The sequence below is a fragment of the Eurosta solidaginis genome, chromosome 2, assembly GCF_040869045.1.
Source record: "Eurosta solidaginis isolate ZX-2024a chromosome 2, ASM4086904v1, whole genome shotgun sequence".
Taxonomy (NCBI): domain Eukaryota; kingdom Metazoa; phylum Arthropoda; class Insecta; order Diptera; family Tephritidae; genus Eurosta; species Eurosta solidaginis.
Window position 1 is genome coordinate 172,311,408 of NC_090320.1, and position 24,917 is coordinate 172,336,324.

Consider the following 24,917-nt stretch of genomic DNA (forward strand, 5'->3'; position numbering starts at 1 on the left):
ACGGCGGTAGGATGGCGAACTGCCAACGGCCGTCGTAGCAGCGGCGGGACGGATGCAGCGGCTTAATGGCGGTGGGATGGTGCACGGCCAACGGTCGTCGAAGCACCGGCGTGACGGATGCAGCGGCTTAACGGCGGTAGGATGGCGAACGGGCAACGGTCGTCGTAGCAGCGGCGGCTGAATGGCGATAGGACGGCGAACGGCCAGTGGTTGGTGTGGCAGCGGCGGCACCAGCAAAGCGGGATGGGCACGGCGATAGTATGGCGGACGGCCAACGGTCGGCGTAGCATCGGCGGGATGGAAGCAGCGGCGGCACCAGAGGGGCGACGATGCGACGGCAGCTGCGGTGGGCTACGTAGCGCGTACCAGGGCCGTGGTGAGAGGGGAAGTAGGCTGGCGATGGGGTTTACCTGGACAGCGGGGGCTCGTTCCGGGTCAAACGAACCCTCCTCAATGGTAAGGAGGAGTTCGCTCGACGCCACTTTACTGTGTTGGAGGTTTACCTGTAGGACTCGCAGCTCCATTGGGTTGTTTGTTCCCCCTCCACCACCTTCGTCGTGACGTCGTCGTCCTCCCCTTGCCATTTTGATTTAGAGTATTCGAGGCCACTTGAGCCTCTCGTACCTGTTGTGCGGGGTGTTCCTCTGTGCGAGTCACATCATCATTTGGCGGTTGGTCGTCTTCTAACACCTTCGTGTTAGGATTTTTATCTTCGGGACTTCTTTTCCTGAGTCGCATGTAAATTTTACCTGTGCCAAATGACATTTTGCCAAGCTGCGTGTACAATATATCCTCCGCCTGCTTGTTTATTTGGAGGATGTAGGACTGACCTTCCTGTGACGGAATGTTCGGATTTTGATTCTGCAGAAGTCGCAGTGCATCCTCCGACTTCATCACGCATGGTATCCATACCTTAACTTTTGGTACCGTGGGATTTGCGCTTTATCCACCACCTCAAACCGCGCGTTCGTGCCTTGCCTTTGGAGGTTTGGAACCACTTCCTCCAGCTACCGCAAGCCCGCGATGTTGTCGCACGCTATCATCTTCACACCATTATACCATCCCCCCAAATCAAAGGGAAGCAACTGGGCGAATTAATTGCAATTCCTGTATACGACCTCTCAAAGCATCCACCTCTGCCTCGAATTTTTCTTCAAACTGCGTTATTTTCTCGTCCATACGCGCTTCAAGTTTTGATGATATACGTGCTTCTTGCTCTTTCAGTTGTGTTTCCATCTTTGATGTAATCTGTGTCGACATTTCTGAAATACGTGTCTCATGTGATTCCAGCTGGGATGCCATATATGTCTTCTGCTCTTCCAGTTGAGATGACATTTGCGACGACATTTCGGATATACGTGTCTCCTGCGATTCCAATTGTGATGACATATACGTTTTCTATTCTTCTAGTTGAGATGACATATACGTTTTCTGTTCTTCCATCTTGGATGTTAAACATGTCTCCTCCGATTCCAGCTGAGATGCCACTGTCGATGTTTGAGCAGTTATTGCAGCCAATATCGTATTCAAGTCTGTGCTCGTAACTGTCTGCGATGTTTCGTTTTTCTCTTCAATTTTTGTTGTTGTTTCGTCCCCATCAGGATAAAAGACAAACTCGTCCACATCAATTCCTTGCGACTCCATTACCTCTCGTAGCCGTGCTCGATCTTATTGCCGGTTGTATTTAATCCACGGTTCTCCAACTCCTTTTTCAGTTGCTGGATCTTCAATTCACTGAACTTTGCCATGTCCAAGTTGTATTCCCAATCTTCGAAATTTATTCAACAATCCCTCTTCTGACACCAATTGTAACGAATTTGCTGCAAATCCTCTTATTTGCCCTTCTGCTAAGTTCGTATCGCTAAACTGTTGAATAAATAACTCCAATATTGAATAATGGAAAAATGGCCTTTATTAAAGAACTTCACAATAACACTCAAACTGTGCAACGAAAAGCTTGCTTAATAACCAAACTGATTGATAGCTCAAATGAAACACTACTATTCAAAATAATACTGCTCTTGCTCGCTAGATAGCGTCTTAATCGAAATCTCAAATCAAACTGAATTACAGCGCCTCTACATCTGTCGCCTTTTATACTCTTTGGTTTCCTCGTTCGCATTTTTCTAGAATCTACTAGCATTGTCCATGAGCTCTCAAACTTCTCAGCTATAACTAAAATTGCACAATTTTATACATCTTTTAGGCGCTTCCAGAATCTACTAGTCCAGTAGCTTTCAAACTTCTCAGATATATGCACGAGTTAGTGCATTGACTCTCCGCTGCTCGTATTCGTACTTGGTACATATGTGTAGACGCAATTATTTATTCGTTTATGTAGATACATAATGATTGAATTATTGATGTGAATGTTTGTAGTTTACAGTCTCTCGCGCACACATAGGCGTATAAGTAAATGCATCTGTGTGTGACATCTCTCGGCTGCCTTATATATGTGTGTACATGATTTGATTATTGACTGAATATCGCTTGGCATGGCCTTAGCATCGCCTTAGTGATGGTATAGCTTAGTGATGGTAATATCCGTGACAATATATATATACACACGTACTCACTGTAAAGGTATCTGAGGTCTCGAATACTAGTGTTTTAGACAATTTTTTCTAGTTTCCGAATAATAGCAAAATGTGCCGCCAAATGGGTTAATGAATATTCCAAATAATTTTAAAACTTCACCTTATATCAATATTTTATGATTTCGGAACCCCGAGATTTTCGGGATCGTGTATTGTAATTAATACCGGGATTTAGATATTATTTAGACTTCAAAAACTTAACCTACGAAAGTGCACAATATTATTTGGGACAACCTTTTATGCATCAAATCATAAGGGTTAAATTTAATTCAGAAATAAATAGGTTTCAAACTTCGTTGCATAATATTTTCAATTCAAACTAACAATCACATATTTTTTAAAAAATAATATACATTGTATAATAAGATCATAATTTCTTGAGAACCATTTAATCTATTGTGATCTGATAAGTCAATGAAATTTCATAACATTCTACTTATGTGTATGTTCGGCTTTTAATACTAAGCAACATTCAAAAACTTCAAAAAGTATTCCTACATTCAAAAAAGTAGGTACTACTACTATAGGTTTGTATGTATTCGTATGTATATGTATGCGCGCATGCTAAATTAATATTGAATTAGGTAAGCTTTAAAAAGCGGTTTTCTGACGGCACTTCATGTTTCTTACGAAATTTGGAGTCCCGAAAATGCTAGAATTTGTATTAAAGGTGAAGTCTCTGAATTTACATCGTTAGCATGCAATTTTCAAATAAAAATAAAAAATGTATTCAAATAATTTTACACATCAAGCGCACCAGTAGGAAATGAGCGCATGTATGGTGATTTCCTTTCTTTCTTATTGTTACCATGGTATAAATATTACCAGGTAAAACCATTTCTCTTCTTGGCGGCCATAATGTTTTTTTGATTTTTAAAAAAATTTTAAAATCACTCTTAAACTTTGTGAAAATGCCAAGCCAAAGTAAACACAAAAAAAATTGTTGGTTTGACATTTTCATTTTTTTAATGCCAAAAAAAATAAAATGCTTATGAAATAAATGAAAAAATATTTCTAAAAGTTTTGAAATCGGTTTTTATGTACATACTAGAAGACACGGAAGACACACACACAACGCTGCCCCAAATTTGGCCTACCTGCATACATTTTAATAAGCTTTTTCCGTCTAAATCTGTACTCCCCCTCTTCACTTTTTCCTAATCCTTTTATTTACTCCTCCCTCCGTCTTTTTCGCTTCATTTATCCCCATCTTCGTCTCATTCTATCTCTTTCTCAATCTCCTTTCTCTCCTCTCAATTTTTTCTCATTCTTCTGCATCCCTTATTGCCTGTCCCAGAGGGTGGTATGTATTTTATTCCAGTCCCAGTCCCACTCCGAGTCTCAATCCCAGTCCTAGTCCTAATCCCAGTCCCAGTCCGTCTCTGGATAATATATGTATTACTCTGTACTAAAGAACTCATCAACAGTTTTCATTTGATATCCATATTGTATAAACACTGTCTAGGCATTCACTGGCCCACGTTTTGGCCTATATCTCGAGACCCTAGTCACCAAGGGGTATGAAAATTACCCTCTACTAAAGCACTCATCAACAGCTTTCATTTGTTATCCATATTCTATAAACACATTCTAGGGGTACTCGGGTCCACGTTTCGGCCTATATCTCGGGACCTTGTACGTCGATCGCCACCAAACCTATGTAGTAACCACCGCGTGAGGCTTACGCAACTTGTGTGGAAGTTTGAACAAAATCGATCGACGCATCTCTTCAAACACCGGCGACCAACTAACACATATTTTAGCCTTTACTTTATATATTTAGATTTTTATTTTCCACGCTTCACTATAATATTAAAACGAAATGCAGATTTTCGTTGCTTTTGAAATTCGGCTTAAAACTTGCACATGGAACAACTAAAGACTCTCCTGAATTAAAAAAATGTCATAGTACCTCCAAATCGCGGGCCAGAAACCCCGGTCCTGGGGGTAATTTTTATATATAAAGATATGGCAAAAAAGGGACAAAAGAATAGGCCTTACTTCTTAACTTCTTCTAAATAAGAAGCGAAAGTTGGAGACATCCTCTATTAATTTTTCATTCATCCTTCTTCACTTGGTTGATACGTCTTTAACCCTTAAATATGCTGAAACTTCACTTTATAAGAGATCACCAGTCTCAAGTGTCCTCGCTCCTGCGGAAAAATGATCTTGGAGATATTCTTTGGTTTGTTTTGGTCCTTTTCCTCGAGGTTGGAAGATACATTTTTTAATTGGCGCTTAACCGGTTAGGAGATGCTGGTCGTTGCGTAACAAGTCACTCCAGCTAACCCTGTTTCGCGATAACTGACGCCAACGGGGGGCACCAAGAGAGATCAAAGTATTCCCCCACCTGCTTCTCCGAACCCAGTGGAGATATTCCCATAACTTTCCCACGCCAGCAAAAACGCTGTAGCTCTTCGCAGCATAGCTAAACATCATAGTCCAGTTGGAGTATGATAGTTCGTGGAGGCTGAATTTACCGGCTGAACGGTCCTAAGTCTGCCGCCGTGGTGTAGAGCTAGTATGTTGGCCTATCCATCAAGAATATTTAAGAAAATTTGTATAAATGGTATTGATTGTCCCTCGGCATTACCTTGGCACCAAAAGTTTGTCCGAATTAACAGATACATTTTTGGGTCATCACCAAACATGTATTTAGGTGAGCCAGTTCGTAGAAAAACGAATACACGATAAGTAGCCTTCTAATTGGATGGAAAGCTATACCTTAATCTCCTCAGATATATATCACACCAAATTGTTATTATTAGTAGATACATATGTATGAATTTTTCCGTACACCTTGGCGGTAAGTCGGGTTTTTCTTCTCGTCGCGTAGACGCAGATACATTTCTAAACAATTTGTTGAAGAAAATTCCTCAGAAGAAGATCGTGGTCTGATGCTTCCTTTTGCGGGAAACCACAATACAATTCTTGAACTGAAAATTCTGGAATGCGGTTGACCGTTGATATTTCTTATTTTCTGGTTATTTCCACCAATAAAAAATTCTGTTTTGGATAAAATATCATAATAGTAATGTTAGAACGCAAATATATATGGTAATTCTATACGACAGTATAACACTGGTAATACGCGTCCCAAAATACCGAGGGTGGTATCAAAAGACTCGTATTGACCTCGACAACAATAATCCGAATGCGGAAAATAAAAATTTAAATCGCTCAAAATATATTAACGAAAAACCGAAAAATGACCCCGGAGTGCTCCGAAACCGAGGGTGGGATCCATAGTATTTTTGCGCAGAACACCATTCTGCATTGGGAGCCAGTCGCCGCGCTTATAAAAAATTACCTTGGGTTGGTCCAACACCGGTTTGGAGACCAAAACTATATCCGCGGAAAACACTTATGTTCACAATTTTTTTTTTGTGGGTAGCACAAAATCATCAAAATTACAACAACCACTCGAAAATTTTCAAAATTTCTTTTCTGTTCACAGACCCAAAATTGTTTACCTCCTCTTGATATTTTTGGACGCGTATTAAGAGCGTCATGTTGTCGTATAGAATTAGCAAATATATTACAGTTTGTTATATTTTTGTTATGAAAACAACACCAAAATAAAAAATAAAAATGTGAGAGCAGTAAGAATTTTAAAATTTTTTTAAACGTCATTTCGGCTCTCACCGGTTTTACCTTGTAATATTTATACCATGATATATATAGGAGTCATTAAATCAAACGAAATGAAGTTTAAAAAATTTTAACATTCTCACTGCTCTCACATTTTTATTTTTTATTTTGGTTTTGTTGTCATAACAAAAATATTACAAACTGTAATATATTTGGTAATTCTGTACAACAGCATGACACTATTAATACACGTCCAAAAATATCAAGAGACGTATCACAAGACGCGTTTTGGATCCAGGATCGCGAATCCGAAAGCGGAGGTAAAACATTTTGGGTATGTCAAGAGATATTTGCAAAAGAAATTTTGAAATTTTCCATGTGGTTTTTGATAATTTTGTGGTACCCACAAAAAAAAATTGTTAACATAAGTGTTTTCCGCGGATATAGTTTTGGTTTCCAAACCGGTGTTGGATCCACCAAAGGTAATTTTTTATAAGCGCGGCCAAAGGCCGCCAATGCATATTGGTGTTCTGCGCAAAAATACTATGGATCCCACCCTCGGTTACGGAGCACTCCGGGGTCATTTTTCGGTTTTTCGTTAATATCTTTTGAACGATCTAAAATTTTGATTTTCCGCCTTTGGATTATTGTTTTCGAGGTCAGTACGAGTCTTATGACACCTCTCTCGGTATTTTTGAACGCGTATTACTAGTGTCGTGCTGTCTTATAGAATTACCATATATTTTTGCGTTCTAACATTAATATTATGATATTTTATACAAAACCGAATTTTTTATTAGCGGAAATAACTTTTTTGGTGGGAAGAAATCTTAACGGTCAACCGCATTCCAGACTTTTTAATTCAAGAATTGTATTGTGGTTTCCCTCAAAAGGACGAACTTTTGGTGCCTAGGTAATGCCGAGGGACAATCAATACCATTTATACAAATTTTCTTAAATATTTTTGATGGACAGGCCAACACACTAGCTCTACACCACGGCGGCAGACTTTGACCGTTCAGCCGGTAAATTCAGCGTCCACGAACAATTATACCCCAACTGGACGATGATGTTTAGCTATGCTGCGAAGAGCTGCAGCGTTTTTGCTGGCGTGGGAAAGTTATGGGAATATCTCCACTGGGTTCGGAGAAGCAGGTGGGGGAATACTTTGATCTCTCTTTGTGTCCCCTGTTGGCGTCAGTTATCGCGAAACAGGGTTAGTGACTTGTTACGCAACGACCAGCAACTCCTAAACGGTTAAGCGCAAATTAAAAAATGTATCTTCCAACCGCGAGGAAAAGGACCAAAGCAAACCAAAGAATACCTCTAAGATCATTTTTTCCGCAGTAGCGAGGACATTTGAGACTGGTGATCTCTTATAAAGTGAAGTTTCAGTGTATTTAAGGGATAAAGACGTATCAAGCAAGTGAAGAAGGATGAATGAAAAATCAATAGGGGTGGTTTCCAATATTTGCTTCTTAATTAGAAGAGGTTAAGAAGTAAGGCCTTTTCTTTTGTCCCTTTGCAAAAACAGGATGTGTTGAAGCATCCATTATATTGGTAACTCATTTTTTTTGCCATATACATAAAAACCGATTTCAAAACTTTTCGAAATATTTTTTCACTTATTTCATAAGCATTTTTTTTTTTTTTTGGGGATTTAAAAAAGTGAAAAATGTCAAACCAACAATTTTTTTTGTATTTACTTTGGTGTGGCATTACCACAAAGTTTAAGAGAATGATTTTAAAATTTTTTTAAAAATCAAAAAACCATTATGGCCGCCAAGAAGAGTAAATGCTTTTACCCGGTAATATTTATACCATGGTGTAGCATTTTCAACAAACATGAAACATAAAGAAAAAATCGTATAGCCAGCTAACGTGATTAAAAGTATAATATAGTTACACTATTAATAAAAAATCACGTTGTTGTCATGCGAATTTCATCTTTTTATATGAACAAATTTTCAAAAAGTCTTTGTCACCGATTAAGTGGTACGAATTTAACTTGCCTTGGCAGTCTTAGCAGTTTATTTCTATAAAAAATGTTACAATAAATACATATCCACATACAAGAAAAAATATGACACACTTACCGCAGTACGTCCTCCCACTTCCTTTGGCTAATCGGTGACTAAATTGAAAATACTTATTTTCGCGACTATTTATCCCTTTATTAGCAAACGGCCAAACGATTTGCATTTACCGTAAAAGCTTGGAAGTTGGAAGAATGCACTGCAGCTTACAATAACACCAAACAGGAGAAGCGGTCACTTTGACTAAACAAAGAAAAGGCAAAAAAACAATGAACAGTTGAAATTTGTGTATGTATGTTGTACATATGTATGTTACAGAATTTTAGTTGGCGTAAACAGCTTTAATATGGCAAGAATATGAAAAACTAGAAACATGAAAACAACAAACCTTAGTATGTGAATATGCCTGCAAACAATGGTAATTTCAAATATAGTTGTGCGTAAGTATATAGACAAAAATTTAGAGCAGGGATTCCCAACATCCCCGCCCCCGTGAATCATGAAGATTCACCATCATCAACGTCCAGGACAGCCAGCTTGGAAACTGCTCGTCGTTTTACTCCACCAGTAGTTCGTATGTCTGCACGCCGTATTTCCCCATCGGAGCCAGAGTACACTTGGTCGACCTTGCCACGACACCATTCTTTACGTGGAACATTTGGGTCACATATAAATACCAAGTCACCATTTTGTATTGGCTTCGTTCGCTGGCACCATTTCACCCGTCGAGTTAAGGTTGGCAGATATTCAGATATCCAATTGATTAAGTTCATTCATAGGACTATTGATTATTCCATCAACTTATTGATTAATTCCTTCCCGATGAAATATTATATGAAATTTTATTTTAATATCTTTACACAAAGAATTCAAAACTTTATTAGGACCAAAAAATTACTCAGGATCCACTTTTATTTTTATTTCATTATTTTCAATAGTTTTATTAAATAATTTTATAGGATTATTTCCATATATTTTTACAAGAACTAGACATTTAATGTTTACATTAACTATAGCATTACCTTTATGAATATGTTTTATAATTTATGGTTGAATTAATAATACTCAACATATATTCACTCATTTAGTCCCTCAAGGAACACCAATAATTCTAATATCATTTATAGTTTGTATTGGAACTATTAGTAATATTATTCGACCAGGAACTTTAGCAGTATGATCAACTGCTAATATAATTGCTGGTCATTTATTATTAACTTTAATAGGTAATACAGGACCTTCGATTAATAATATAATTATATTAAAAATAAAAAAAAATTAATGTAAGGCGCGATAACCTCCGAAGAGATCTAAGGCCGAGCTTCTCTTCCAATTTGCGTCGGGCTCCTCTTGATTTTTCCCTACAAATTGGCCGGACGGGACCTACATGTTTTATGCCGACTCCGAACGGCATCTGCAAGGCAGATGAGTTTTCACTGAGAGCTTTTCATGGCAGAAATACAATCGGAGCGCTTGCCAGACACTGCCGAGGGGCGACCCCGCTTAGAAAAATTGCCTTCTAATTGAAAAATCTTATTTCTAAAATTTTGATGTTGCTTTGCCCGGGAGTTGAACCCAGGGCATACGGTGTGATAGGCGGAGCACGCTACCATCACACCACGGTGGCCGCCATAATATAATTATATTATTATTATTAATTAGTCAAATTGCATTATTAATGCTTGAATCAGCAGTTGCAATTATGGAAGTGATCTCTCAATTGCCGTCCGATGCGCCACTGTTTACGTAAACCATTACCACTCTCAATTTCAATGCAAGCGCTAGGAGTATTTGCTGTGTTTGTTTCTCCCAGTAAAAAATCTTTAGGAGTTAGTGGTTGCTTCTGATCGACGCTGATCGGCAAATGTGCTAATGGCCTAGAATTACCCACGTTCTCTGCTTCAGTAAGAAAGCTTTGCACCGTATGTTCTCGAGGCGTGTGTTGGACACCCACTCCACAACCTTTTGAGACAACTCGCTTTGCACACGAACACAGTCAAATACTTCTGTGAATCGTTTTGACTTTCGGTCAGCCCCAACGAAGTTTTTACCATTGTCCGATCTGATGCGTATGGGCACTCCACGTCGGTACATAAAGTTTCGCATAGCGATAATGCATGAATCCGTGCTTAGATCATGCGCCAATTCCAAATGTACAGCTCTCACAGTCAAACAAGTAAAGAGTGCCACCCACCTCTTCTCAGTGCTGCGTCTGACAGTGAAGGTTACCGGGCCAAAATAATCGAGACCTGTATAGCTAAACGGCCGAACGTACGGAGTAAGCCTATCAATGGGAAAAGGCCCCATCAATGGAGCCACCGGCGCTGCTTTGTTTAATCGACATACTGAACATCCGGCAATCACACTGCGCAGCACACCACGTAGACGCAGCACCCAGTAATTGCGACGAACGTTGCAAATCGTAGCCTCAGAGTTTTGATGGTATGAGGCGGACTGATAGTGCTTTACTAAGAGTTTTCTAAATGCATGGTCAGGCGGCAAAATAATGTGGTGTCGCGCGCTGATTGTCAGCCAGCTGGCAGCGTCGATGCGTCCCTGCACACGTAAAACACCCTACCCGTCTATATATGGCGAAAATTGTAGCAATGCACTGTCTTTAGGGATGTTATGGCCATTTTTAATGGATTCGATTTCCGCACCGTATACCTCATGCTGGACTAGGCGACACAAAATACGTCTGGCTGTATCAACTTCGTTAGCGGTGAGACCGTAGCATCAATCTGGCTGAGCCCGGCGGCGGCAAATATCAATAAAGCGGATCACCCAAGCGAATGTTCTGACCAATCTGTCAGATGAAGAAAATGTTTTAATATTTATAAGGTTGCAACTTACGATGACCAGGGCAAACTTTGGACGCAGTTCATCATCGGGTTCGTCGTGGCTACGATCGACGACATCTTCACAAGCCCACGTAAGCTCCTCCTTCTGTAGAAACTGGGGTCCACATGACCAGCGTGCTACTTTGCTAAAATCGACGTTATCATTTTTATGCGTCGCTTCGTCGGCCACATTTAGTGCTGTGGGTATCCATCTCCAATTACGTATGTTGGTAGTTGCTAAAATCTCCGCCACCCTATGTTGCACAAAGGGTTTATAGCGACGATGCTCACTTCGAAGCCATTTGATCACGGTCGTCGAGTCGCTCCACAAGATACAGTCTTCGATGTCTACTGAATGCTCTTCACGTATGCACTGCATAAGACGAGTACCCAAAACCGCTGCCTGCAGTTCCAGCCTTGGTATTGTCAAAGTCTTCATTGGCGCGCATTTTGACTTTGCGCATTCGAAGCCACCTCAACATCTCCAAAGGAGTTACAAGATCGCCAATAGGCAACAGCGGCAAAGGCGTCTTCACTGGCGTCGACAAATACGTGGAGTTGCAATTTATACGGAGCACCGTTGCGGAAATAAAAACGTGGTATAGCATATTCTATCACCGCTGATAGTTGTTTGCGCCATTTCTCCTATGCTGCATTGACGTCATTTGGCAACAGTTCATCCCAACCAATATTATGCCTACACACCTCACGCATTAGTAAATTGGCTCCTAAAACGAAGTTGCTTAGCAATCCTAAAGGGTCGAAGATGGACATAACAAGGCTTAAAAGTTCTCTTTTGCTAGGGCGCCTGATTTCATTTATCACCGCTGGGTCTACGTTATGGAACTTCAACTTGAAGCCGAAACAATCTGAAAATGATTCCCAAAATATGCCAAGTACACATTCAGCTAACATACCTTCCTTCTTTGCAATTACGCGTGTGTCATCAAAACTACCAAGTGCAGCTACTACTTTCGAAGAATTGGAAGTAAAATTGCGGAGCTCGAAAACTGCCTTCTTTTGAATGGCTCGCACCTCCTCTGACATTGAAATTGCTTCCTCTTCCGAACTGAAACTGTCCACGTAGTCATCGACGTAGTGGTGGTCCAATATTGCCTTCACAGCACGTTTTGTTATAATATTTTCACTTTGATGCTCCAACGCATTAATTGTTTTGACATAATTGGCTGCGCAGGGCGAACATGCCGCGCCGAACGTCATTACACACATCTCGTAGACATCTGGAGTGCTTGTTGGATCACCACTACGCCAGAGAAACCGTTGAGCACATCTATCTTGTTCTTGAATGAGCACTTGGTGGAACATCTCCCTAATGTCTGCACACACCGCGACAGCACCTTCCCGAAACCAAAAATTTTGGAATATAAAGATATTGCATGCGCGAACTTCGGTGGAAAGCAGCGGAGCGTAACAAAATTCTAGTAGGTAACTTTCACCACACCAAAAACTTTAACACAATTTTTAACATAATTTAAGCACAGAAATACACTTATTGGAGTTTTAGTGAGTAAAAGTTAAAATTCTTAACACACTAGCTGAATAAAAAGTGTACAAATAATTATTAAATAACAAATACAGACAGTGGTAGTTTAACAAATTCTGCTGTGGTAAGTGGTGAATGTGACCTACTAGAATTTTGTGAAGCTTGCCTCACACTATTTTTCGTCTATGCAATGTCTCTCTATTATATCGTTTCTGCCGAAACAATATAGATGTTAACAAACGATATACCTGCGGCCCCTTCAGCAATTGTGAATTGAGGAATATGCCACTTACCTCGGCTGCGGCGTCGAAAACCATACGCAACTTACCCGGTTTGTTAGGGTTAGCAACGGCAAAATGCGGCAAATACCAGGTCGTAGGCGTAGATATTGCGGCTTCTGCAGCGGACAGTTTTCATGCATATTTGTTGCTGGCATACGAATCCATGATGCGCTTGTACTCGGTGGCGAAGTTTGTATCACAACTCATCTTCCTCCCCACATTTGCTAATCGTTTCAGCGCCATGTTGTAGCTATTAGGCAATTTAATGTTGTCAGATTTCCATAAAAGACCTGTTTGGGACCTTCCATCTACTCGGCATGTTGTAGTCTTCAGGATAGCTTTAGTTCGAACGTCTAAGTCACGTACTATCGGGGGCGCAGCTCTAACCCCGAAACTCTCAGTATCAAAAAAATCAGACACCAAATTATGCAGAAGTTGATCGGCCTGGCTGTTCACGTACAAACAAGTTGACGGCAATGCCGATGAAGCAATCGTTGTACCAAACACCACCTAACCCAATTCTGTTTTAGCGACGAAAGGAAAGCAAACCTAAATGACAATGATCAAGGCCAATCAACAATTTGGGTCTTACCTCGTTATATGGCCGAACTGGTAAATGGCACAGTTGAACATCTGACTTCAAATCATCCTTACTTACACTCTGCAAGGGGAGTTGCAAGTTTGATACTGCAAAAACGCTTCGGAGGTTGTGTTTGTGCTCCAACCCGGCATCACTGATTAGAAAATTTACCACAATTGTTGGCTCTTCCACTGTACGCCCTTCAAACCATTGGATGTTCAAATTCTGCTTTCGTCCATGGATGCCTAACTCTCGAACGATTTCACTGTCGATCATTGTTATGGATGCCCCTTCATCCAGGAGTGCGTACGTATCGATGCGCCTTTGGTTGCCGTGTAAAGTGACTGGAAGAATGCGATACAAAAGCTTACTATCAGCGGAACTTCAACTCAGAACTGCTGGTCCTGGATCTTGGGAAACTCCTTGAATGTGAGATGACCGTTGTATAGGTGTTGGTCTGTTCGAGATTTGAGCGTTCCCGGATGTGAATGTTGTGCAAGGCTGCGATGGTGTTGATTGGCTTGGCAAATTGTTTTTGCTCCCGATGGCTTCATGCAGAAGCTTGTGGTGCACCCTGCGGCACCCCTCGATAGCTCATGGCTTGCGGCGTTGGCAATTCCGTGTACCATGACCTAAATTGAGACAAGATAATCACATGCGATTTCGTTTAACTTCTGCCCACCTGTTCGGAACTGAAATTTCTATGAAGCGCGCACACACTTCTGGCTTATGGGACCCTGTCAAATAGGACATCTCGACGATCGCTGCGGCTCGGTGGAATGTAAAACGGTACGGCTCTTTGACTCCTTCGGTTGATTTTCAGCGCAAACAGTGCAGATAATATTAGCCAGCTTAGACAACCAATCGCAAAAATGCTTTACGTTCGCATATGGCTGGACCGTTGCTGCGAAGCTAGCCCACTCCATACGCTTGCTAACGGGCAACTTCGATACCAGGTCGTCAAGTAGTGTAGGGTTAGCCAAGTGTAACTCACCTCCATGAGCAGATTGCAAAAATATACAAATATTACTGACCTTAGTTACGAACGGGATGATTTTTGCCATGGCGTGCTACGAAATGGGTGCTATTTCCCTCACCTTTGACAATTGGCTGGGGATCAATTGTTCAGGACGACCAAATCTAAATTTAAAAAGCTCCAAAATGTTGCCTACGTTGTTGGAATGTATCAGGAGTGACTTGACAGCTTCGTATGCGTCTCCCTTTAGGCTTTTCTGCAAACGTTGATTATTCTCGAAGTTTCTATACCCATATATCGCAGTGGATTCTGTGAAAGCCGTGTAAAATATTGGCCAATCTTCGGGCTTCCCACAGAAATCCGGCAGAGGCTGCATCTTCCTTGGGAAGGTGGACAATGGCGTGGTTGTAGAACCCATATTGGTGATATTAGGAACCGAATTTTTAACGGAGCTAATAGAGCATGTGTCAGTCGGCGGTACAATTGACTGATACATATTATTCATCATCGCAACGGTCGGTGTACTTGTGGCATAGAGTGGCGGAGAGTAACGGGCTTCGTCTAATTTAGGCAATTGTAAGTTTGGCGAACGTGACCCCGACGAATATGTTATTGGCGCCTGCGTTGTTTGTGGCCCCGCTGGCCGCGAGACTGATACCCTGGCGACGGTATTGTTCGCATTTGATGTGCTTGGCATATTAGAATTTTTCCCTTCACCACGCGCTTGATTCTCCCTTATTACCGTCTATGCTGACAAACTGTTCTCCAACATGGCAATTCGCCTTTGTAGAGCTGCGACCAGTTAACGTGCGGCGGCATTGGCTGATGAAGATCGTGTGGTGACTCCGGCGGTACTTGGAGCGACTGGCGAATCGGAGGTGGCAACTGGTGCTTCGGTGACCTGGCTGGCCCTTGATACGGCTGTTGGTTGAGCATTTGTTTCCATAGCTGGCAAATTGGCTGATGTGGGACGGCGAGGTGACTTGCCCATGAAATATAAAAACAAAACAACAAACAACAAAAGTTATGTCAAAAATTTGAATAAATTAATTAACTTAAAAATGGTGCAAATCCAATCTGCAGCTGAAAATTGTATGGCACCGGCAATGGCTGTGCAAATCCAATCTGCTCCTAAAAATTATATGGCAGTGGCAATAAATTATAAAATTATGTCGCATATGCAAAGGCTGCGAAATAAAAATATAGCCTGCAAAATTTGCCTGCGAAATAAAGATATGTATTGCGAAATAAAGATGTCACCGATTAAGTGTTACGAATTTAACTTGCTTTGGCAGTTTATTTCTATAAAAAATGTTACAATAAATACATATGCACATACAAGAAAAATATGACACACTTACCGCAGTACGTCCTTCCACTTCCTTTGGCTAATCGATGACTAAATTGAAAATACTTATTTTCGCGACTATCTATCCCTTTATTAGCAAACGGAGAAGCGGTCACTTTAACTAAACAAAGAAAAGGCAAAAAAACAATGAACAGTTGAAATGTATGTATGTATGTTGTACATATGTATGTTACAGAATTTTAGTTGGCGTAAACAGCTTTAATATAGCAAGAATATGAAACACAAGAAACATGAAAACAACAAACCTTAGTATGTGCATATGCCTGCAAACAATGGTAATTTCAAATATAGTTGTGCGTAAGTATATAGACAAAAATTTAGAGCAGGGATTCCCAACAGTGTTCAAAATTATACAGGTCATATTTTTCATTAAAAAAGTGGTACATTTTTATACCATTAGCTGCCAAAACTTTCTAAACTTTCAAAACTATTGCAGGCACTCCAAGAAAACAGAAAAATTCTTTTTTATAAATAATATCTGTACAAAATCCCCCTTTCTCCTTGGTTTGGATCCCCCCTGATGCCTTTATGATATTTGTGCCAAACGCAACGGCAAGCTTAGTCAATGCCCAGAGACATCACACTCCTAGATCTAGTGGAAATTAACTATCAAATCTTGGTTTATTTGAAGTTATGCACACAATGTCGAAGACTTTGTAAATCCTAAAATTGCTTTTTTAAGTTTCGGAGTAGCTTGTTTTTTTGTGATATTTTTAAACGATTTTATTTAGCTTGACTTGACAGGCTGCGGGGCCGTTGTGAACGAATTTTGTAATTGAAATTTAAGTAACTTCCCGATAAGCTACAAGCTTGAAACTTGGAATATAGTTCAGAACCCGATGACAATGCAATAATAAGAAAAAAAATCGCCGTTAGGTGGCGCAAGGATCGAGATATTCACATACAGTCCGGTAGAAGTGACATCAAAATATTTTGGAGTTCGAGGAGAGACAAGCATACGTGGCACAGAGTCGAGTAAAGTCTTTGGAAGGATTATGTATTGAGGACATAGATTGTAACCAATTGTCAGGAAAGAGTCCTTGTAATAATGAGTCACTAAATGAACTAAATAGAATGAGAAATAACGGACAATTAAATAAAAAATATTTAAGTAAACGGTTTTGTTGAAAACAATACTTACATGAAGCAATAATAATACTAAAAGCTAGAAAATAATTAGGTAGGTCCTAGGTACTAGTCACCACGCTCCTCATCAACCTAGTGCGTTGATCAGACAATTAAATAAAAGCGTTGGACGCGTCAATACATTTATATATTAACTTAAAAATTGCAAATAAAAGAAATCAAATAAATATGAATTATTTCAAAAAAAATTTTAATGTGAAATAACACCATAATGGCTTTATTTCACTCCTTACATGGAAATAAAACCATATGGCCTTATTCCCCACTCCATTGAGAGATAAGGCCATATGGCTTTATTGCCTATGGCTTTATAACACTGCACCTGATGAGGAGTGTGATGACTAGTACCTAGGACCTACCAAATTACTTTCTAGCTTTTAGTATTATTATTACTTCATGTAGGTATTGTTTTCAAAGCGTTTAACCTAAAAATTTTTTTTGAAATATTTTGCTACTTATACTTATATACATTGAAACATGGTTTACAGATGTTGTTGAATTTCGATACATATTTGCTAGTAACAGTATTCAAGACTGTCCCAGATGTGACTTTTAATTCATAAAGATATCATTAACAAGCCGTAATAAAAGAACTCAAGTTACTTGTGCATGGTGAAATAGACAGAAGTCCAAAATTATAAAATGTAAAATCACTGATTAGCGTAGTTAATCATATCAAGAAATAATGAAATAAATGTATTGCAAAGGCAAGCTTATATCTGCAAGTGAAATAGTCTCGCGGTCTGAGAATATATATTTGGGCAAGATCAAGAAATGCCGGGCCTTTGAATAATACAATCATATTTTATGTGTTTTTAACATAAAGAGGAACACTGTGCACAACTATTTGACGTCTACCGTTTCAGGTTTTTTAATGCATTTTCTCCGCCTTCACTGCACTATAATCTACAAAAAGCACTTCATTGTATTCCTTATTTATGTGGCATTGATTTCTACTTAACTTTAAAAAAAAAAAAGCTTATTTTAGTAGAAAATACCAAAATACAGTTTTACAATATAAAATTTCAAAACATTGAGTCAGAGTTACCGTCGCTATTGAATGCGAGAACCACATTTGGGATTTATGATTGGAAATTATTTTATTGGATATAATATTTTATTCCAATTATGTTTTATGAATGTATTAACTCATTTATTCGTGTTTCTTATTTACTTCAATCAGAACTGAAGCATAGAAAATTGTGTTTCATACATTTGGGGAAAATTCCCCGAATAAAACTTTTTAAAATCAAACATAATGTTTTAAATGAAATATGGCAGCCCGGTTACTTCTAACTATTTTCACACCTTCAAACCAATCACATGTATTTTAGCCATCAAAAGTACGAAAGTATCGACCCTGAAAACGGATATTTCAATGAAACTGAATGAAAAGGGGATTGCAGTCAACAAATTTTGCAATCATCGTGAGTGGAAGTGCTCTCAGAATCAAGCTGAATGCCTTTTTTACAGTCATGCAATAACTAAGGGAATTTTTGAGTGGAAAAAATTAAATTGAATTCAAACTTGGCTTATATATTTGAAATCAAGCAATCATATTTGTAAAATGAATCAATCTTAATTTATAACTGTATTGATTGAATCATTTTACAGCTCTGATACATATACTAGCGGGACCCCGGTGTGCTTCGCTACACCAATAGAAATATTGGAAAAAGAATAAAATATCACAGAACTTGTTTAATCTTTACTTCAATTCTTAATCCAAAACATTTGGATACCCTATATTTTTCGTTTTTCCATCTGGGATATGAATAAATAAACAATTTGGAATGCCTACTCTGGAACAGACAACGTATAGCTGTCCGTGCGAAAAGCACGGTTCCTCCAAATTCAACGCAATCTTATGCATGCCTGTAACATCACGCAATATGTTGCATTTGTAAATATAAAGGAACTTCACAACTTGGCGATTGACGTTTATTTTGCCTTGCCCATTCACAAGAAAAATACTTGATAAAATATTTTGTGTCCTGTTCATTTGTTAAATTGCAGTTTTTAACTGTGAAAGATGTCAGAAAAACACCAACAAGTGGGAATAACAATTTCACTTGCAAAGCGTGAAAGCTGCTTTAGCCAAAGCAAATCTCGAATTCTTCTTGCATAAGATTGATCGAATTCTTCATGCATAAGACTGCGTTAAACGCATCTAGTATATGAAAAACTGCTTATATGACGGGGCCTTAACTTCACCGGTTAACGACATAACAGCATATTTTGCTTGCAAATGCCTAAATGGACGTTCTTTTATTAATTGTCTAATTATTTGCTTTGAATGTACATATGTATGTGCATACGCCTATTAGCAGATGATGCTATTGTGGACTAGGGCCCATATAAGTTCCGGCTTGTTGCTCGAATCCTATAGAAACTATACGTTTATGCACGAGCTCGACAATCAGAAACCGAGGTACCGCGGGCCTTTTCGAGCGAACTGGCCGATCCATCCTTTATTATTTAGAGCCTCAAGGACGGAAAAATGGTGTTCGCTAAAAGCGCCCTATGCCAGTGACAGAAAAACTGTCACAGTGTTGGTGACTTAGGCCTGGTCCAGTTTGGGACCTTCTTCTACCTCTTTGTAAAGAAGACCATATCCATCTTCGCGTAGACTTTCAACCCGACATGAGATGTCCAGGTATGAATATCCCGAAGCACCCGATCCATCAAAGGACTAATCGTTGGAAGGCACTTTCCACTTATGACAATTGCAACGTCATCTGTGTAACCCGTAAGTTCTACGGGTCCCTCGTCGAATCGCCTGAGCAGTTGGTTGGTGACCAGCGTCCACAGCGGAGGTCATAACACCCCTCCCTGCGGCGTGCCCCTGTCGTGGCCTCGTGCAATCCCCATTGTGATGTAATGTTCCTGCAATTTAACATGCCGATCCATCTGGTTAAGGCTTTAATGTAATTAAGACCATCCATAATCGTCCATTTAGAAACATTATTGAAAGCCCCAGCAATGTCCAAGAAGACTCCTAGAGCATATTCCTTATATTCCAGGTATTTCTCTATGCTTATTACCACCCTATGCAATGCGGTGTCTACCGACTTGCCTTTGGTGTACGAATGCTGTGTTGTGGAGAGCAGCTTTTCATCCACGTTGGACTTTATGTACACATCTATGAGCCTCTCAAAGGTTTTGAGCTAAAATTATGTTAGGCTAATGGGTCTACAGTCTTTGGGATACACGTGGCCGATCTTCCCCGCCTTTGGTAGGAAAGCTCCACGAGGAGTTATCTAAGAGTGCGGTACATGATTCAGTCTTATGCACCCATCAAATATTATTTTAAGCCATTCCACGACCGCTCTACTTGAAACTTGTAGCATGGCCGCGAATATACCATCTAGGCCCGGCGATTTATACTTAGAAAACGTCTGCCCATTCGATCTTGGCATCGGTCGCCAAGCCCGGCACTACCCGCTCCGTGATCGAAGTGTGAGTGCTGTCTGCTGGCTCTTCTAAATCGTCTCCCGATGGGAAATGTGTGTCGAAAAGCACCTCAAGGGATGCTTCACTATTACGTGACCATTCCCCGTTCTCTCTCTTTATTAGTCCCTGGACTATGTTTCCCCTTGTTAGGACTTTTTTCAACCGTGCTTTTTCGCTGGAGACTCTATTTCCGTACAGCAACTTTTTCATGAGATTCAATTCGCCCTGGAAATTTCACGCTTGTAGATCCTCAGTAGATCCCTGTACTCGTCCCGACACGCTTCTCTCTCCGCGGTCTTTGCTAGCTTAAACTTTTTTTTACCTATCTTCTTAGCAGACTCAGCTCATAGCTCCACCATGGCGGCTTTGTTTTTCCTCTGAATCTTTTTAGTGGGCAAGCTTTGTTATACGCAGTCATAAGTGTCCTTGTTAGGAATTCATTAGACTCCTCAATTTCCTCCACTCCTCAATTTCCTCCAAAAAAAATGTGATATGTATTGTATTGGATTGTTATCTTATGTTTTATACAAATAAAAAAACGTCCAGGAATTAGAATTTTTCAGAAATTAGAATCACCCTAAAAACAAAGTGGTTCTAATTTGTGACCGTCTAGTGTACCTGCTTTTTAATTGAAGGGATATTGCCACTGCAGATAATGCATAATTTATTCTTAAAGAAACTTAAACTTAAAACTTCAAACCCTGTAAATTCCAGATCCCAGTCTATATACTCAATTGTCGAATTTATAGCCTCAACAACATAATTTTTAAAATAGAATTTGGAAACTGTATCCGCACAGTAAGTTTTAAACTCATAAAATTCTAAACGAAAAGTGAGCGGAGATGAGGGACGGTCAATGCACTCCTGCAAGCAAATATTCATCCTATCACTTAAAAATATTAGATCCAATATTCTGTGAAGCGTAGTATGGAAACTGAAAGTCCACATCTCAAAGAACCATCAATTAAATATGTTTCGGAAAAAGTACTTATAGAAAGCTACCATTTAAATTAGACCGCTCTAATTTACACAGGTTAAAGTCTCCAAATACACTAACATTTTCAAAACTAGGGGCCAGCACTAAAATATTATCGACATGATTTTTGTAAAATTAATCCCCAGTATCTAAATGCGTGTTAGAGTGTGAGCAGTCCCTGGAGAGAATCGGGACAGGGAGAAGCATACATCTATATTGGGTCCCAGGGCATATGGGAATAGATGGGAATGAAAAAGCGGATGAACTAGCTAAAAAGGGCGCATCCCTTGAAGCTTTCTCCGTAGACGTCCCAATTAGACTGGGCAAAATTAAGCGAAGGCGAGAGGTGTACATGATCGACCAAGCAGGAAAGGCGTGGGTTCAAGCGCGGGGCTGTAAAGTGTCGAAGATTATGTGTAGGTCTTACAACCTTAGAGTAACAAAGTTGCTTTATCATTAAAAAGACAGGACTGTAGACTAATGACGGGTATTCTGACTGGACACTGCCTTCTGGCGTCACATGCGTTTAAATTAGGCTTGGTCAGTGATAGCAGATGTAGGAAGTGCGGGCTGGAGGAGGAAACGATCGAGCACGTTCTGTGCTCTTGGCCTGCGCTTACCAGACTAAGACTCAAGCTATTAGGAGTGATACAGCTGTCAGATCTAGAAGCAGCAAGTGGCTTAAATCCTGGGAAGCTTCTAGTATTTGCCAAGAGGACGGATTTATTTTATAACATAGGTCCTGGTTTTTCATAGGGGTTTTCAGTTTGGTCGTTAAAACAAACTTCTGGTAACACTACGAGACTATTCAGTCTATGTGAGGTCCTCATGGACCGGCCAGTTCAACCTAACCTAACATAATCCCCACTAGTTACTTAATAAGGAACACAAATTGAAATGAAAAATCTCTTGAATGACAAGCTGCCGTATAAAACTATACGAACTGACTCTACCCAATTTCTATTAACTAAAGGACTACAATACTTTATGTAAAATATGTAAAAGCAACAACTTAAGCTACGCACACAAACCGCATCACACAATTCGCAGCATATACACAAAATCAAAGGACAAAACAAATAAAGAACAACTACAAAACGTAGTGTATGAAATACAGTCCAAAGGCTAAGAAGGGATAAGCTGCAATAAAGTTTACATTCGTACAACAAAAAGATCGCTAGAAACAAGGGTAAACGAACATCAATTAGATGCCAAAAAGAAAAAATACACAACAGAATTAGCGCAACATCTGATAGAAAATAGCCACATAGCTGATTACAACAACGCAAAAATACTGGTTGCGGAGAACAGAACAAGAAGTAATTAAGAGAAAATGTTACCCCCAGCGGGTTAGGGGGTTAGAATATACCCGCGGTAGGTATGCCTGTCGTAAGAGGCGACTAAAATACCAGATTGAAGGGGTTGTGTAGCGCAACCTTTTCAGGTTGCCAGCGCAATATATAGCTTGTCCAAACCCAATTGTCAACCTCACCTTCGAGCGGCGAATCCCGTTTCACTAACAGACGAGGCTCTGGCGATCCCAAGCCAAGTTCCTCATGGAACTTGGGGGTAGGGAGGGAAAGATGCCCTGAAGGTTTAATGTGGCCATATAAATCGTTCCCGAGATGGTCGGGCTAGCACCTAATGGAGCTGTGTTACGGGAGCGTACCGGATCTGTATCCGGCAAAGGACCATCACATCGATAACACTCCCCAAAGCCTTCGGGGAGCAACATTATCGCTACAACAACAAGAGAAAATGTTTGCTTATATTCAAGTATTTAGGTATTTTTTCTACATTTATCAATACTACAATACAAAGATTGAAGGTATATTGACGCAAACTCTGCTCCTCCTGCTGTTCTTCATTGCACTCCATTCGACTGCCTTTTACTGCTTTCCACTCTATTCGCAGCATAACCTCAATTTAAGCTGCCAAACTATATAGTAGGTGTGGTTAAGTTGAACAGGCCGGTCCATGAGGACCTCACATAGACTGAATAACGGACTCATTCACCGGAAGTTTATTTTAATTACCAAAATGAAAAACCCTATCAAAAACCAGGACCTATGTTATAAAATAACTCCGTCCTCTTGGCAAATACTAGAAGCTTCCTAGGACTTAAGCCACTTGCTGCTTCTAGATCTCACAGCTGTATCACTCCTAATAGCTGGAGTCTTAGCCTGGCAAGCGCAAGGCACGAGCAAATACTAGAAGCTTTTTCCTATTTAGGCCACTTGCTGCTTCTAGATCTGACAGCTGTATCACTCCTAATAGCTGGATCCTTTCCTCCTCCAACCCGCACTTCCTACATCTGCAATCACTGACCATGCCTAATTTAAAGGGATGAGACTCCAGAAGGTAGTGTCCAGTCAGAATACCCGTCATGAGTCTACGGTCCTCTCTTTTTAATGATAGAAACCACTTTGTTAGTCTAAGGTTGTAAGACCTACACATAATCTTCGACACTTTACAGCCCCAAGCTTGAAAAAACTGTATAGTAAACAATGATTAAAAAATATTTATCAATCAGCAAATTTTACTGGAATGTTCATTTGTATATATATATAATATACATATTATTTTAAAGCTTCTGTTTTTCTCTGTTGTTTCAGGGACTTTACTAATGATGGTTCCGTTGATGATCTTTCCAAGCGCCGCCTTAATCGTATACTCGGACAGATGCCCAAAAAGGGCGATTTTGATTTAAAAAATGTTTTAAATTCTGTATATTTTTTTAGTTAAGCTATGAAAGAAATTCACAATAATAAATCATTTTATATAAGCACTAAACACTAATAATTTAGTAATTTGCCTTTCACATAGAGCCACTTTGAAAAAGAAAGCACCCATTTACTTCTCTGCCGTAGAGATAATATAAATCTTTTATTTACTTAAACTCTTTTAGTTTCTTAAATCCAAATTCGTAGCCGTCTATCCAACGCAATTACAAATATTTTCCATAAGTGATACACACCTATTTATGACGACGTAAAGCTGCTGTTCGGAAGTCCGAAAACGAAACTAATGTTTTATGTGACATTATAAAACAGCGAATAAAAAATGTTATCAATTAAACTCTTCTGTTTTTATTTTCGGTATTTTTATGAAAATTAAAACAGGTTAAACTGCAGCCGCGGGAAATTATCTTCAGGGATGGGATTCGAATAAAAATTATTCGCAACTACCAATAGATGTTGCACCTAACCAAATATGTGCCTATTACAGAAAATGCAGCGAAATTTAAATTTTGAATTTTTTCGTGTTTTTCTATTTTTCGTAAAGTATAAAAATAATTTATTTTTGATTCTCGTTTGTTACAATGACAATAAAAATCGAAGCAACAAGTAAAACCGACTGGATTTTTCACTCGATTAGGCATTCAATAAAGCAATAATGAGATGATTAAGAATTTGTAATTTGTATGGAAGATTGAGTTCAATTAGGACTGTAATGTAGAAAACTTGACTAATTATTTCATTAGGCCACTGTGTGAAATTGGCATAACACCAACACATAAAACATAATTTTATAAAAATATTCACTATGTTTGTTTTGCCTAGACTTT

The 24,917-nt window shown here is 39.5% G+C and overlaps 1 protein-coding gene across 2 annotated transcripts in view; it reads left to right on the top strand.

The window, feature by feature from the left end:
- Window positions 1-24,149, top strand: part of PolrMT (mitochondrial RNA polymerase) — a 576,158-nt gene extending 552,009 nt beyond the window's left edge. For both annotated transcript variants that reach the window (XM_067766430.1, XM_067766429.1), the window contains exon 14: window positions 23,965-24,149. In XM_067766430.1, the coding sequence (XP_067622531.1) occupies window positions 23,965-24,094 (130 nt within the window). In that variant the 3' untranslated portion in view covers window positions 24,095-24,149. The remainder of the gene's footprint in view (window positions 1-23,964) is intronic.
- The last annotated feature ends 768 nt before the right edge of the window (window positions 24,150-24,917 follow it).